This window comes from Dipodomys ordii, unplaced genomic scaffold (genome assembly GCF_000151885.1).
Source record: "Dipodomys ordii isolate 6190 unplaced genomic scaffold, Dord_2.0 Scaffold12, whole genome shotgun sequence".
Taxonomy (NCBI): domain Eukaryota; kingdom Metazoa; phylum Chordata; class Mammalia; order Rodentia; family Heteromyidae; genus Dipodomys; species Dipodomys ordii.
In genome coordinates, this window is record NW_012267228.1 from 11,738,155 (window position 1) to 11,754,493 (window position 16,339).

General features: G+C 43.1%; 1 protein-coding gene across 1 annotated transcript in view; it reads right to left on the reverse strand.

The window, feature by feature from the left end:
- The window catches only part of Gxylt2 (glucoside xylosyltransferase 2), a 53,507-nt gene that overhangs the window by 22,609 nt on the left and 14,559 nt on the right, over positions 1–16,339 (reverse strand). The window contains exons 2-3 of the mRNA XM_013010426.1: positions 11,443–11,635; positions 8,718–8,849 (exon numbers count right to left, since the gene is read on the reverse strand). Coding sequence (XP_012865880.1) covers positions 8,718–8,849; positions 11,443–11,532 — 222 coding nt within the window. The 5' untranslated portion in view covers positions 11,533–11,635. The remainder of the gene's footprint in view (positions 1–8,717; positions 8,850–11,442; positions 11,636–16,339) is intronic.

A 16,339-nucleotide genomic window follows, 5' to 3' on the forward strand; every position in this document is an offset into this window, starting at 1 on the left:
CACTGTGTTCCCACTGTGTGCACTCAGACCTGCCCCACACTGTGGCTACACACAATGCCCGGCCTCTCGCCTCCCCGACCCTGACACTCACTTGTCAAATCATACCTATTTCTTCAAAACTTAGCCCAACATCATGTAAGCCCCAAATCCTCTACTTGATACATTGTGTTTACACACACACACACACACTCACCCTATGTGAGTCATATTTTATTTTTCTGACTTATAAACAACAGAAATGTATTGCTCACAGGTCTGGCCATTTTAAACTTATATATGAATGCAAACATGTAGAAATACAATAGTTACATCCACCAAGAGAGATCAGTGCAATGATCATCGTGAACAATGTCTTTTTTTTCTTTTCTTTTTTCTGCCAGTCCTGGGACTTGAACTCAGGGTCTAGGCATTGTCTTTTATCTTCTCTTACTCATGGTTGGGGCTCTACCACTTGAGCCACAGCTCCACTTCTGGCTTTTTGCTGGTTAATTGGAGGTAAGAGTCTCAAGGACTTTCCTGTCCCAGTTGGCTTTGAACCATAATCCTCAGATCAGCCGCTGGAGTTGCTAAGATTATAGGCGACAGCAAACAGTACCTGGTCAGATTTGGTTTCAGAAAACCACCCTCCAATAGAAGGAAGCAGGGCTCCTAGAAAAACTGGTTGACTCCAGGGCTGAGGGCAGTAAAAGAACAAGATGAGCCTGAAGTGTCCTGTGGTGCCAGAAAGCAAAGATGTGCGTAGATTTTCTTTAATAATAAAATCATAGCCGGGTGCCAGTTGCTGCTATAATCCTACTTACTCAGAAGACTGAGACTTGAAGATCATGGTTTGAAGCCAGCCTAAACAGGAACGTTCATGAGACTCTTATCTCATACAATGAATCATCAAAAAAAGCTAGAGGTGGAGCTGTTACTCAAGTGGTAGAGCACTAGCCTTTAGCAAAAAGAAGCTCAGGGACAGCACACAGGCCCCAAGTTCAAGCCCCAGGACTGGCACCGAAAATAAATAAATACAATCATTTTAAAAGGTGATGCACACAATGGAAGGACCCCATAGTCAGTTGGAAGGAGCTCCAGGTGCTGAGGGTTTTATTGCTCAAATTTGAACAACAAAACAAATGGCAGTGCCAGTGCCACTGCCTTGCTGTGGCGAGAAGGGCATAATGGGCTCCTGTTCTTCCCCATTGTCTCAAAAAGCTAGGGGCTGCTTGGGTGCTGGAGGCTTACACCTGTAGTCCTAATAACTCAGGAGGCTGAGATCTGAGAATTAAGGCTTGAAGCCAGCCTGAGCAGGAAAGTCTGTGAGACTCTGATCTCCAATTAACAAGCAAAAAGGCAGAAGTGGAGCTGTGGCTCAAGTGGTGGTTCACCAGCCTTGAGCAGAAAAGCCAAGCAAGAGTAAAGGGACCCCAAGTTTAAGCCCCAGTACATTCTCTCTCTCTCTCTCTCCCTCTCTCCCTCTCTCTCTCTCTCTCCCTCTCTCTCTCTCTCTCTCTCACACACACACACACAAAGCTAAGGACTAGGAAAACAGCTCAGTGACAGAATATACAACCAGCTGTCCATGGCCCTGTTTCAATCCCAAACACAGCAAACAAAAAAACAACAAAGTTAAACTTGTTTTTTCTTATTTATTCCTGCCGCATGGCCACTGCGTGACCCTTTCTCCTCCCTTCATGGTGAATAGTTCAGCACACATGGCCTGTGAGTTTCCTCCGTGCTAGTCAGTATAAAGTGTAACTAGGAAGTCATAGCTCAGTTCAAAAGATACTCTTCAGATGCCTTCATTCCCTAATTCATTCTCTCCCAAATTTCTTATCACCACCTAAAATGAACAGTTTGCTAATGATAATGATTAGTACCTATATTCTTTCTTCCCTGTCATGCATAATAGAAATCTGAGTCTTTAATTCATAATCATATTTCTAGGGTGTGGCACATGCTAAGGATCAGTAAGCACTGTTCAATGAAGGTGTGTATGTATCACTTTAGATGAGTAAATATATATTCGTATACATAGACATGGACACATGCTCTTGGGGATAGTTTTAAATACTGATGGAGGGAATCACACACAACATACTTCCTAATTATCTCCTTTCAGAATTCCCCTTCATTGTCTCTGTGTTGAAAAAAAAATCTATCTGATCTGGCCAATGCTCAAGCATTCTTTTTGATATTGATAAAAATAGCTAAGTGGAAAGAATAATGGAAACTTGGAAAGAATTGTTCTGATATAATACTTTTTATTTTTGAGGGGGATGTAGCAGAACTGGGGTTTGAACTCAGGACCTTCTTGAACCATACCTCCAGTCCCCTTTCTGATTTTTTAAAAAGACATATATTGGAAATTTTCAAAAAATAAGTATACATTTACAACTAAAGAGTGTTTCAAACCTTTAACTCTTCTGATTTGCGATGTCAAGATTATTTCATTCAATTATTAGCTTAAAATAGAGTCCTACAAAAGGGAAAGCCCATTGGTTTTTATTTTTGCTTCTACTGTGCCCCCTTGTGGAATGACACATAACTTACATACTCATATTAGAAACACTAACCCGGAGCAGGGCACAACCAATGACTGGGCTCCATTTGTACATGCTCCCATGAGTGAAATAGACTCTTGTGATAATTCATCTTGGCAAACAAGATTCAGATTGCTTCCGAGTAGGGAAATTGTATGCTGGCTTTGTTCAAGAGGGTGTTCCTGAAATTCCAGGTCATCAGATGGGTATTTGGTCTTAGATTTCATCTGCATGGCTGGAAGTGTCTGGTTTCTCTATCATGTTCTTAGATAATGTCTTTCTCAGATCTTCCAGCTGCTTCCATGCCCACTTTTGGCTTGCTTCCTCCTCTTTCTTATCAGGTGTTACAATCCCAGCCAGCAAGTACATAATCTCCTTTCGTGATGGCTGTGGACATCCCACTAGCCAGGACCACTGTCATGTAAGCAGTCTAGTGTCTCAGCTGGGTGGTGCCTCCCAGGAGATGGTGCTCTGCTAGAAAGTTCCTGAAAACCAATCAACTGCACACAAGAACTGAAGTCCTTCACCAAAATAGGACTAATTTCTCATAGGTTTTCCTTCCTCTTCTATTTGAAGGTCAAATCCAGCTAACATTTACTGAGTAGACACTGAGTTCAAGCCTGCACACTCTCCTAAGTGTTAGATCTAGAAATCCTCTGCACCATTTCTTAAAGCATTGTCAAAAGCTCTCTCCTCCTCTTATTCTTTATTTTTGAGATAAAGGGTTCACTATGCAGACCAGGCAAGCATCAAACTTGTGATCTTCCCACTCTACCTCCTGAGAGCTGGGATTTTAAGTACATATCACCATGCTTGGCTCTTGAAGCCCTTTCTCCATCCGTCTGTCCATCTATCATCCAGCCATCTATCTGTTCATCTGTACATCTAGCCATTCTTTTTTTCATTCCTCCATCTACCCAGATAATTTTTTGTGTGTATGTGCTGGTCCTTAGCCTTGAACTCAGGGCCTGAGAGCTGTCCATAAGCTTTTTTATTCAAATTCTACCACTTGAGCCACAGTTCTACTTCCAGCTTTTTGGTGGTTAATTGGATATAAGAATGTCACAACCTTTTCTGCTCAGGCTAACTTTGAGCCACAATCCTTAGATCTCAGCCACCAGAGTAGCTAGGATTACAGATATGAGCCATCAATGCCCAGCCATCCAAATAGTTTTCTGGAGTACTTTCTATTAGAACATGCAGGTTCTAGGTGTGAGAAATAAAACATTTTTTCTTCTGACAGGGCTGACATCTCATATTCATGAGATGTCATGATAACCTCCCTTCCCCCAAATCAAAATCCTCATATCTTAGCCTTCTGAGTAGCTACCCATCCATCCCCTGCTTCATCTTTCTTGATGTATCCAGTATTGATAGAGTACAAGATTTAGTAGCTCCTTCAGACAGGACTGATAGGAGGTAAATAATTTGAAACCATGCATATCCAAAAATGTATGGCTCTATCCACACACTTGACTTGTTAGTTTGGCTGGGTATAGAATTCTAGGTTGGTAGAATAAGGATTCCTGCAAATGTTAAAGGCATTGATTTAATACTCTAACACTTCTGCCACTGCTGTTGAGAAGTCTGAAGCCTTTCTGATTGCTAATATGACCATTTCCTCCTCATTGTTCTGAAATCTACCTGGTGATAGGTTCCCTCCATCTGGAAACTTAAACTTTTTGTTCTGGGAAATTTTCTTGAATTAGTTTCACTGTTGATTTCCACTTTTTTATTTTTAAATTATTTTGTCAGTTGTGGGGCCTGAACTCTGAGCCTGGGCGCTGTCCCACAGCTCTTCAGCTCAAGGCTAGCACTCTACCACTTGAGCCACAATGCCACTTCCGGCTTTTTCTGCTTATGTGGTGCTGAGGAATCGAACCTAGGGCCTCATGCATGCAAGGCAAGCGCTCTACCACTGAGCCACCTTCCCAGCCCCATGATTTCCTCTCTTTTGAGTTCTTTGTACTTTCAGGAACTGATATGTTCCTGTTTCAGATGTTGGACCAGCTTCTCTAGCTTCTGATCATTTTATTTTTGTTTTCTATTTGGCATTAGCTGGTGTTTTGCTTTGTTTTGTTTTTGGTTATTGTTGTTTTGTGCTGGTTATGGCACTTGAACTCAGAACCTGAGTGCTGTCCCTGAGCTTTTGTGCTTAAGTCTATTGCTCTACTACTTTGAGCCACAGCTCTACTCCCAGTTTTTGGCAGTTCATTGGAGATAAGAGTCTCATGGAATTTCCTGCCCAGGCTAGCTTTGAACTGCAATCCTCAGATATCAGCCTCCTAAGTAACTAGAATTACAGGTGTGAGCCACCAGTGCTCAGCCAATGCTGTTTTTTATTTTATTTCTATTTCTGTTGTTTTGGTTTTCTTTTCCTATGCTTTCAGAAAGATTTCTTCAATTTTTCTTTCATCTACTGAGTCACTCATTTCAGCTATCATTTAATGAACTTAGAAGAGGTTTTTTTAATCCTCTATTTAATTTCTTATATAATCTTGTGCTTCTTTCATGAATGTAATATCTTTTTTGGGGGTGGGGGTCAGCTTTGGGACTTGAACTCAGTGCTTAGGAGCTGTCCCTGAGCTCTTCTGCTCAAGGATACTGCTCTACCACTTGGAGCCAAAGCACAACTTCTGGTTTTCTGGTGGTTATCTGAAGATAAGAGTCTTATGGACTTTCTTGCCCAGGCTGCTTTGAACCATGACTCTCAGATCTCAGCCTCGTGAGTATCTAGTATTACATGTGTGAGCCTTCCATGCCTAACTAGTATCTTCTTTCTCTGAGGATATTGTTGAGAATATTGTTCTCTCAAAGTCTCATTCATTCATATTTCCTTTCCATTGCTGCTTTCTCTTTGCATTGGACCTTGACTTTCCTGTTGGAAGGGACAAGTAGTTTCATCCTGACTCTCTTGATAATATTCCTTCCTAATTCTCTTCATGAATGTGGATGCTTGTGGCAGGTAATGGCAGTAAGGAAGACATCAGGCAGTACTGTGATCTTGGAGTTTATTAAAATGTGATGAAAACACCCTGGAAAGGTCCAACTTCTGAACAATAGGAGCCTATATGAATCTTCACATTCTCATACTAAAACGAGAAAGATCCTGCCACTCAGTAATCCCTGTGGTATTTTAAATATCCCTGAGATCCCCAGAGAACCCCAACTACTGGCACAGCATGCAGCAAAATGCATGGACCTATTATAAAAACTTCACTACTTCCAATTAACTGGAGAAAGCTGATACACATTCATTTAAAAAAATTAGTTATTCTTCAGGAAAGAAAACATCTGGATTTTGCTAAGAGAAAGTCTTCAGAATCAATTTTAATGAACAAAATTGACTTATTTGTAGCTAGTATAGTGTTTTAAATACTTGATGCATCTCAATTACTTGCAGGAAGTATGCATCTTATAGATCTTTATCAAGCTGGTTACAGTGTAGGTTGGATTAATAATCATTCTATTCCTAGACCATTATCTCCACAAGTAGAAGAGTAAATAAAGGTCTCCTGATTTTTAGGACTTCATAAACCTTGCACTGGTGGAATTTGAGTTCCCCTGATGGTACCTGAGAATCTGATAGGCTTCAGACGTTGAGTTGAGATCTGATGTTATTCTGGTAGCAAATGTTAGTTGAAAATGGGTCTCTCCTTCACGTTGAGGGCACATGCAAAATGACGGTTCTTAGCCATGTGGCTATCTGCTAGAATGTTTGTGTTCTACAATCTCCATTTTCTCTTCATCACCTGATTTGGTTTGGTCTTGAAGCTGGAACTCAGGGTCTCACCATCCCACTCGGTTACTTATAATTGGTACTCTACTACTTGAGTCATGCTTCCAGTTCTGGCTTTTTGCTGGTTAAGTGAAAGTTGGAATCTCATGGACTTGTCTGTCCAGGTAAGCTTGGAACCATGGATCTTCAGATCTCAGACTCCTGAGTAGCTAGGATTACAGGTGTGAGCTACTGATACCTGGCCTGATTTAGTTTTATAGGGAAATTCAAGGAACACATGACCTAGACTTCATTTCAAATTACCTAAAAGATCAATAAATCACAGCAATGGCCAAAAATGTGAAGATCATAATCTGTTGTTATAACACAGGCCTGAGAGAAGCTAAATGTCCTGCCAACTGCAATCTCTCGTATTGTTTTGAGGGAAGGCTACTTTCTATTATCAGAAGGAGATAAGGGATGGCAGCACACATTTCTCATTCAAAATAGACTGCTAATTTAGTTGGGAATGAATGAATGCCATCATGTGGTCAGTTTGTTTTCTAAAGTCACAGTTCCATGTCAGAGTAATTTCAAATGAGGTTCCAATGGGTTGTAAATATTTTATCTAAGGTAAGGAGACAATTTTATAACTTGAATTCTCGGTGTTGTTATGTTTCTGCTTTGTTTTGGTCCCAGTATTGAGGTTTGAACTCAGAACCTGGATACTACACCTTAGCTTTTTCACTCAAGGCTAGTGGTCTACCACTTAGGCCATAGCTCTACTTCTAGCTTTATGCTAGTTGCCTGGACTTTCCTACCCATGCTGGCTTTGAGCCATGATCCTCAGCCTCTTGAGTAGCAAGAATTACATTCATGGGCCCCCAGTGCCAGGCTAACTTTGGCCCATTTCTTGGACCCTTTCTCTCTCTTATCCTCAGACCCTTGTCACTCTAAAGCTTCATCAGATTCATGTCTCGGTACAAATGCCACTGCTTCCAGGGGTCATCTGTGACCCTCCTCCGACCAGGTTGAACCCTATGTGACATCATACATGACACTGACTGTCCACCTCAGCCTTGATCATTTTGCTAATGCCTGGATAGACTTAAGCTCCAAAGGGAATAGGGCTTTGTTTATACTGACCACATATCATCACTGCCAAGTCGGGCCTGGCACCTGACACTCAACAAAGGCTTACAGAAGGCATGGATCCCTCTGAAATATTAAGGTTAAATTCAAAGTTGCCTTCTCTGTTCACTGGTATTTCAATTCATATAAACCTTAGCTGATTTTTCTACTTAGGATGGGTTTTTTTTGGTAGTACTAGGATTTGAACTTAGGACTTTCCAGGCTAAGCAGGAGCTCTACCCCTTGAGCCATACCTCCAGGCCTTTTTTATTTCATTGTTTGAACAGGGTCTTGCTTCTATGCTCATTCCAGTCTGGTCCGTGATCCTCTTATTTTTCATTTCTGGTGTAGCTAGGATGATAGCACATGCCACCACATCTAATTTTTATTGGTTAAGATGGGGTCTCCTGCCTGAGCTGGCCTTGAACCATGCTCCTCCTGATCCCAGCCTCCAGGGTAGCAGGAATTACAGCTGTGACTCACTGTACCTGGCTTTTAAGATTCTTCTTTTTTTTTTAATGGGGAGAAGGATTGGGTAGAGGGGGGGCGGGGGGAGGATGGGAATGGATGGGAAGGGGAAACAAAGGAGGAGGCTACAATGCTTGATAAGAAATGTACTCATTATCTTGCCCATGTAATTATAACCCCTCTGTACAGTATTTTCACAATAAAAAAAAGATTTCTTTTTTTGGGGGGGGGTGTCCAGTCGTGGGGCCTGAACTCTGGGCCTGGGTGCTGTCCCTCAGCTCTTCAGCTCAAGGCTAGCGCTCTACCACTTGAGCCATAGAGCTACTTCCGACTTTTTTCTTTTTGCTTATGTGGTGCTGAGGAATCGAACCCAGGGTCTCATGCATGCAAGGCAAGCGCTCTACCACTGAGCCACCTTCCCAGCCCCAAGATTTTTCTTTAGTGGGAGCAAAAACATGCAATTTAAACTCAAGACTGAAAGGCAGAATCAGAACTCTGGGCCCTTCCCAAATAATACTTTAGCCTGTTTTCATTAAGTAGTAGTCATTGTTGAAAGGTTAATACCATTAAGAGATGGTAACATCTACTGAGAACTCAGGGCCATAGCTATCAAGGAGACCAGGTTTGGGAGAAATTGGGACCTTTGCTTAGATCTCCACAGCTAGTAATTGGTAGTTATAGGCACAAAGGTGACTTAACCCAAGAGATGCTCTGCATGCTGGCAGACCTGCAATTGTCTACAAACCACAGATGCAATGGAGAACCACCTTTAATTGGAAGCAAAAGGTTTCTAAACCCACATCTCAGCTCCTTTCCCCCTGGTTCCTAGAGTAAGTTGTTCCCAAGCTACATCTTATGAAAAACAGTATTCCTACCGGAAGAAAGAGTCTCTGGGCAGCACAGGGTTTGAATAATTTCTTCCATTCCTGAGGGTTTCCAACAGAAAATGTGATGGGGTAGATTTTGTGCTCAAATTTCTTTGTATATGAGTCGGGCCACTGTCGTAACTGAAAGACATGGAAGGCAAGGGTAATTAGACACTGTAAGAAATATGGAAGACAGCCCGGGCTTCTTGGATGACCCACAGGAAATGGCTTAGGCATTTCCACAGGAAGTCTAACTCCATCATTAGTTGCAAGCTTTACCTTTTCTCCTGTGAATCTTGCTAGGATTTAACACAAATAGCACTCCGAGTTGGCAGGTGGGAGACTGGGCACAAACACTGGGAGCATGGAATCAAAGGATCAACCAGGAAGGCAACTTAAAAATTGGTCCCCACAAGCCCCAAGAAATAAAGGTGCAGGGATCGTCTCCACAGCCTTGTTTTCAGTAATGAGGAGCCATGTAAATGATACACACACACACACACACACACACACACACACACACACACACACACTCAAGACCTTGCTGCTCTGTGTCTGCCTTTGGGCCTCACCATCCCCTGGTTCCCTGGGCAGTGCAGAAGCACAGATCAGATGAACCTGAGTTCTCTCCTTGTTATTGTTGTTGGTCATAGGGCTTGAACTCAGGGCTCAGGTTCTGTCCCTAAGCTTTTGTGCTCAAGGCTAGCAGTCTACCACTTTGAGCCACAGTTCCACTTTCTCTAGTGGTTAATTAGAGATGAGTCTCATGATTTTTACTGCCTGGGGTTGGCTTTGAACTGTGATTCTCAGGTCTCAGCCTTCTGAAGCTTGACTTGACCAGAGCTGTCAGACGATGCATTTCTTCTTCTTCTCTACCTGAGATGACAAAAATAACTACATCTTTAAACTAAAGTACCCACGCCATAGACAGCGGGTAGCACCGAACACATCAGGCTTAGGCAACTAAGCCACACAAAACCCCACAAATGAAGAACTCCCCGGAACCTCAGCCTCCAGAGGAATCAGGATGGCAAGTGACACTTTGTTTTGTTGGGCTAAAACTGTAGCCCTGGGATACACCCACACTGCTGCAGTGTTGGGTGACAGCCTGAAATGGGTGACATCACCTGACTCATAGCAGCCTCAGCAGCAGCTTGCCAGGAGCCAGCAAAGCACCCAACAGAGAGAAGCCGCTCCTCTGAATCTTTGCAGCAGGAAAGAAGAAACACATTTTCTTTGTTTTGCCAGTCCTGGGGCTTGAACTCATGGCCTGGGCACTGTCCCTGAGCTTCTTTTGCTCAAAGCTAGCACTCTACCACTTGAACTATAGTGCCACTTCACTTCCAGCTTTTTCTGTGTATGTGGTACTGAGGAACCGAACCCAGGGCTTCATGCATGCTAGGCAAGCACTCTACCACTAAGCCACATTCCCAGCCCCAAGAAACACGTTTCTGACTGAGTCCCACAGTCTCACTGAAACCACACAAGAAGAATGATTTGCCCCATGATCCAGATAACAAAACAGGCTGAGAAGGGTTGTATGTCTTAAGCAAGCCCTATAATCCTTGCTTTCTAGCTCTCTGTGATTTAGCCTTGCGCTGCCAAATGTGTTGTTTTTGGCATTTCTCCTGAGGGTGACTAGCTGGTGACCTGGCCCGGCACTGTTGGCCCAGGTCAGTTGAAACAACAGAATGCAGGTTGTCTCTCTGCCAGCATTGGATAGCTAAGCAATGGCTTGGCTTGCTGGGCCAAGGTCACACATGGACCTCCATGGCGGGCAGAGGCCTTATCTCAGCTCTCCTTGTCCACTGGAAAAACTCAAGATGGGAATAGCCAAGCACATGCTGACCTGGTTATAGAACAGATGGTGGCTCTGTAGTTAGTCACCAAGACAGGACAAGTCACTCAGCAAGAATGTCCAGTGCTGACCGGGAAAATAGCATGACCAAGTGGTTTTCAGACTAGAAAAGCAAGCCCCACAAGCTCTAGAGCAGAAACTTGATTTTGCAAAAGAAATCCATTTCAATCTGGATACATGCGTGTATGTATATGGATATGTAGATGGGTGCATCATTATACAGTGTGTCTACACATGGAAATATATAGAACACACACACAGCACTTCTATGGGTGTTGAAAGAAAATATATAGGAGCTGGTGTGGGTGGCTTGTGTCTGTAATCCTAGCTACTCAGGAGGCTGAGATAGGAGGATTACAGTTCAAAACCAGCCCAGACAGCAAAGTCTGTGAAACTCCTATCTACAATTAACCTCCCAAAAGCCAGAAGTGGAGATGTGTTGGAAATGGTAGAGTGATAGCCTTGAGCAACAACAAAAAGCTCAGGAACAGTACCCAGTCCTGAGTTCAAGCCCTAGGACCTACACATACATGCGCGCGCACACACACATCTGTTTTTCTATCTGTATTACGTTTATTGATTTCAATGAACATGTCACTTATTGTTTAAATGTACATTAGAAAAAAAGCTATCTGCCCTACAGGTAGAAATCCTATGAAGGATAAAAAGAGCAGCCCAAAGCATCATTCTGTTAAATCCTGCCAGTGTCTTCCCAAAGACGGTGACATGTCCTTGTATTCACACGAGGTGAGGGAGGTCCCACAATGGAGCCCACAGCCAAGTGCATTCTGCAGCTCCTACAGGCAGTCTGTCTGCCCCATTTATGCAAATCAGCCCTGCCTTAGTGATGCCATGGCCCCATTTATGTAACTTCACCTGTTTATCAAACTCGGACTTCAGAGAGTCTTCTGTGAAGATGTGAAAGTGCATCTTCCTGTGGCTAAAGAGCACTGCTGATTTGAGCATGACCAGCGTCTCCTCCAGCCGATTGCCACAGGCCACCACGGCCAGATGGATCCAGAGTTCACGTGGGAGCACAGCATGGAAACTCCTGGCTTCTCCGGGCCTCCTAGAAAGAAGGAAAACAAGATAAAGCTATAACTAAACTCAGAGAGGAAAATAAACCAAAACAAAACCAACAACACATAGAGCTAATGAATAGCTGGAACATTTCAAAACAAGAAGCAGGCACAATCTGTTCTATTTTATAAAGTGATAAGCATTTTTGACAATTCTTCCTGCTTAAGAGCAAAAGAAATACCATTGATTCCCATATTTATCCTGGCAACAAGAGGATGAGTCACTGTTTGGATGGCTATAGGTGTCTGGGACTTTCTGCCAGCTCTCAGCTCTCTCGTGCCTGCTGGCTGCCTACTGGCCCTTGTTTGGAAACAGCATTGCTAAGCTTCCACAGCTGCTACAGGGCTGTGGCACTCCCTCCTGCATAGGCCATGGAAATTAGATTTGGTGTAACTTGAACAGGAGGAGGGTGGGTTGGGGCTTTCCCATGTGAAACAGGCAACATGATATTCTCAGCATCTGGATGTTTTTAGGGTGTGATGGAAGGCATGAACACTGGGGGCAAAGGAAAACAGTGCAAGTGTGGGAGGTGAGCAGAGAAGACAATGAATGCACCCCCTGCCCCCACTCCAGTACATCTCAGGAGGCTTGAAGAAACAGGCGTGTGAGTCCTAATGGTCTCACCAAACAATGGGGGCAGGGGGAGGGGAGGGTGAAAAAAAATCAGCTTTCAGGATAAAAAAAAAACACCTCCTAATGAGACACAGTCAGGGGATGGGGCAGGGTTAACCTGCACATGATCAAGGTATCGAATACTGAATCAACAGCTGGGAGGGTAATAAGAGTCCAGCTATTTCCTAGGAATAAAAGATTTGTTCCAGACAAGGAGATCCAGCCAAGCCTCAAAACACACCACTGAGAAACATTTGCAGGCAAGCTGGGAGAAGCTGGCCTGGAAAAGGTATCTTGAGACAGATGAAACTAATTTACTTGCACAAAAGATTTGGAGACCAGGAGAACTTGGATGTCAAACGCTACCCTCTTTTCCAAAATCTCAGAGTTCAATCTTCACACAGCTCTGTTATTCGCTGCTTTGTTGAATAATGCTCTCCATCTCCGCTCCAGGTTTCTTTCACCAGAGGAAGGTTGAAGATGTGGGTGGAGCCATCTGGAAAGCTTTCTCATTTGATTACTTCAGAGCACGCTTAATAGAATCCCTGCTCCAGAGCTCATCCAAGTCCAGATGTGGCGCGTGCATTAATGAGACTCCACCAACTTTGAGGATCACAGAATGGTGGCATTCTTTGGACACTGTCCACTTCTTTTCATTCCCTTGCCATTCATTGCCTGCTGTGGCCACTGTCTCCTCTCACCTCAGCCACTGTGACTGCTTTCTTGGTGGCCCAGCCTGATCTGTAATCCCCACCCTACATGATCTCCACAATGATGATGTGCTAAGGCAAGATCAAGTCCAATCTGCTGTTCCTAAGTACATCACTTAGAATGGCCCACAGCCCCTCCTACATGGATGGCCATTCATAATAACAGTTATAACCATACTTTTTCCCTTGTTCTGTCTCACTTGCAAGCTGGCTGTGTTGGTTTTAGACTTTCACATGGGCTCCTTCTTTCTTTCCTTCCTTCCCTTCCTTCTTTCTCTCCCTCCCTTCCTCCTTTTCTCCCCTCCTCCTTCCTCATCTTCTCTGTCTGTATCTGAAATGTTCTCTTGCTCTTTCCTTTGCTAACCAAAGCTCATATATAAATCAACATCTTTACTAAAAATGTATTAAGTGTGTCATTCTAGAATGACAGCAGTGAACAACACACCTCCCCCAAAGGAGCTGCAGTCTAGAGTAGAAGAGTAAAGAGAATGAAGTCATTGTCAAAGGTCTGGCAGCTAAGTCACTTGTACAAAAAGTCAAGAGTGAGACACAGAGCTGAGCAAGATGGGGCCTAAATAATAATAAGAAAAAAAAAGAAACCTTCCTGAGAAGTGGAAGGCTGCCAGTAAGTTCAGGGAAGGGAGGAGAGGGAGTGTTGTATGCATCTCTGGATAGTCAAAGTAAAAGCACTAAATCAGGGGTGAGCCTGGGAATCAAGAGGACCCCTTGCCTGCATGAGTCATATCCTTGTGGTCTTCCTAAACTTCATGGGTGGGTTGTCACACCCTTGATTAAATTCAACTCCCAATGAACTCCAGTGAAGGGAAAGGAAGGGGAAAAATATGCTATAAAGCTAAAGTGACAACCAAACAAAAATCATCATCAAAACTAATGTGGTAGCTTATGCCTGTAATCCTAGCTACTTAAGAGGTAGAGAGAGATCTGGAAGATCATGGTTCCCAGCTAGCCCAGAGAAAAAGTTAGTGAGACCTCATCTAAACCAATAAAGGCTAGACATGGCATGTGTCTGTCATCCCAGCTCTATGAGCAGCATAATCAGGAGGATCATCTATGCCCTGGCCTCGAAAGTAAGAGCCTGTTTCAAAAATAACCAGAACCAAAAGGGCTAGGGGTATGACTCCAGTGGTAGATTACCTTCCTAGCAAGTTTAAGACCCTAAGTTTAAACTCCAGTGCTAAAAAAAACAAAAGGCATCAGCTAAAATTTCCTATGGGAAAAAATCCAGTGTAAACATTTGCTTTAAAAACTTCCCATCTAGAAAAACACAAGTGTGTCTCAGACAGAGACACAACTGGGGCTGGGATGTAGCTCAGTGGTAGAGCACTTGGCTAGCATGCAAAAGGTCCTGGGTTCCATTCCCATCACAGCAAAAACAAAGATATTAACGCATTCAACCCCTTAGCTGTCTAAAATATGATCACCTTCTCCTGCTCCTCCAAACAGAATAAGTCTGCTTACTTTAATTTTACCTATTGAACTTCCATACAAATAATAAGTTTGAACCTGAGTCATCTTGGAAATAGAAAATTCAGATAATAGAGATTCTGTTTGATTTTCAGACTTCAAAAAATGAAGAAACTACTCTGGGCTTCCATGTGGATACAGGGCAGGGTGCAGCTCCTATCCTGCTGGGGTCATCAGAAGTCCAAGTACTTTGGAGTCCAAGTACATTTGGCAGCAGTTAGCGAGTATGAAGATGGAGACACACACTCTTCCCTGCAGATGTCCTCCTCCATGAACAATCGAGAAGCTCTTAAACATCTAAGTCCTGTGCAAGACCCTGCACAGCAGCTCTGTTCATGATCATAAAAGGGTGGAAACGGAAACAAGAGTTGGGTTTTTTCCCCCTTTTGTTGATCTGTTTTCTCTTTGTCTTGTTTGCATATCTGTCTTGGGGGGACACAGAAATGGAGGCACAAGGGGTGAACAAATATAGCAGTGGTACTTGTTGGACACTATGCTGAAAATGAACTATGCAACTTGTGGGTGGAGATGGGAGGGAAAAACGTCCAGAGCGAGGGAAGGGGTGATATTACTTTTTAAAAAATGTACTCCTTACCTGACTGATGTAACTACAACCCATTGTATGTCACCTTTACAATAACAATAAAAAATTAAATACACCATTTAAGAAGATAAACATACATTTTTTTAAAGATTGGATATAAATTTCACTATGCACGCAAAGGAAAACCATGAACATACTTTGACATGTTAAAGAATGGAATACTGTATAGCAATGAAAAGGAATGGCACATATCAGCATTAGGTCCAAGAGAGAAAGGAAAAAGAGCAGTTTGTAAGAGAATAGCAGTGGAATGATACCATTTAAATGAAGTTTAAAAACAAGCCAAAGCTGGGCACCAGTGGCTCACACCTGTAATCCTAGCTATTCAGGAGGTTGAGATCGGAAGATGATAGTCCAAAGCTAGCCTGGGCAGACAAATCTCCAATTAAACAGGAAAAAGCTGGAAGTGGAGTCATGGTTCAAGTGGTAGAGGGCCAGCTGTGAGCAGAAGGAGAAAGAGAAAGAAAGAAAGAAAGAAGAAAGAGAAAGAAAATAAAAGACAAAGAACACAATTTATTTGTAGATATATTTAGTAAAAGTATTATACACAAGAATAAAAATATACAATATAAAATAGTAATTACTTCTAGGGACTCAAAACTGTATTCAAGTTGAGTGGGCCACAAAAAAAAAAACCTTTTTTTTTTGTTGTCAGTCATGGGGCTTGAATTTAGGGCCTGGGCATTGTCCCTGAGCTCTTTCTCTCAAGGTTAGTGCTCTACCACTTTCAGCCACAGTGCCACTTCTGGTTTTCTGGTGGTTAATTGGAGATAAGAGTCTTACAGATTTTTCTGCCCAGGCTGGCTTTGAACTGTGATCCTCAGATCTCTGCCTCCTGAGTAGCTAGGATTACAGGTGTGAGCCACCAGCGCATAGCTCAGAAAACATTTTTTTTAATTATATGTTTTAGTTCCAGTGACGCCCAAATTGTTGAACAAATGTTTATATCTTTTTCAAGAAGCTCATAAGCTGGATATATATCCCAATGGATATAGAGCTATGCCTAGCTAATCTAATATGGGTAACTACCTGAGTTCCACCCCCAGCACCAAAATAAGAGAAAGCACATGTGCACATGCACACACAACACACACACACACACACAACACACACACACTGCAGCACAGCAGGCCACTCCTTCCCAGGCTTGCTCCAGTGGTGTGGGTCTGTAGGGTACAGAAAAGCAGGGACCGGCCTGCCAATGCAATCCTTCATGATGCCTGCTGACAGGTTCTGAAGCAGGAAAGGAAAAGCCAGCCTCCGCTGGTGGCAGGTATGTATC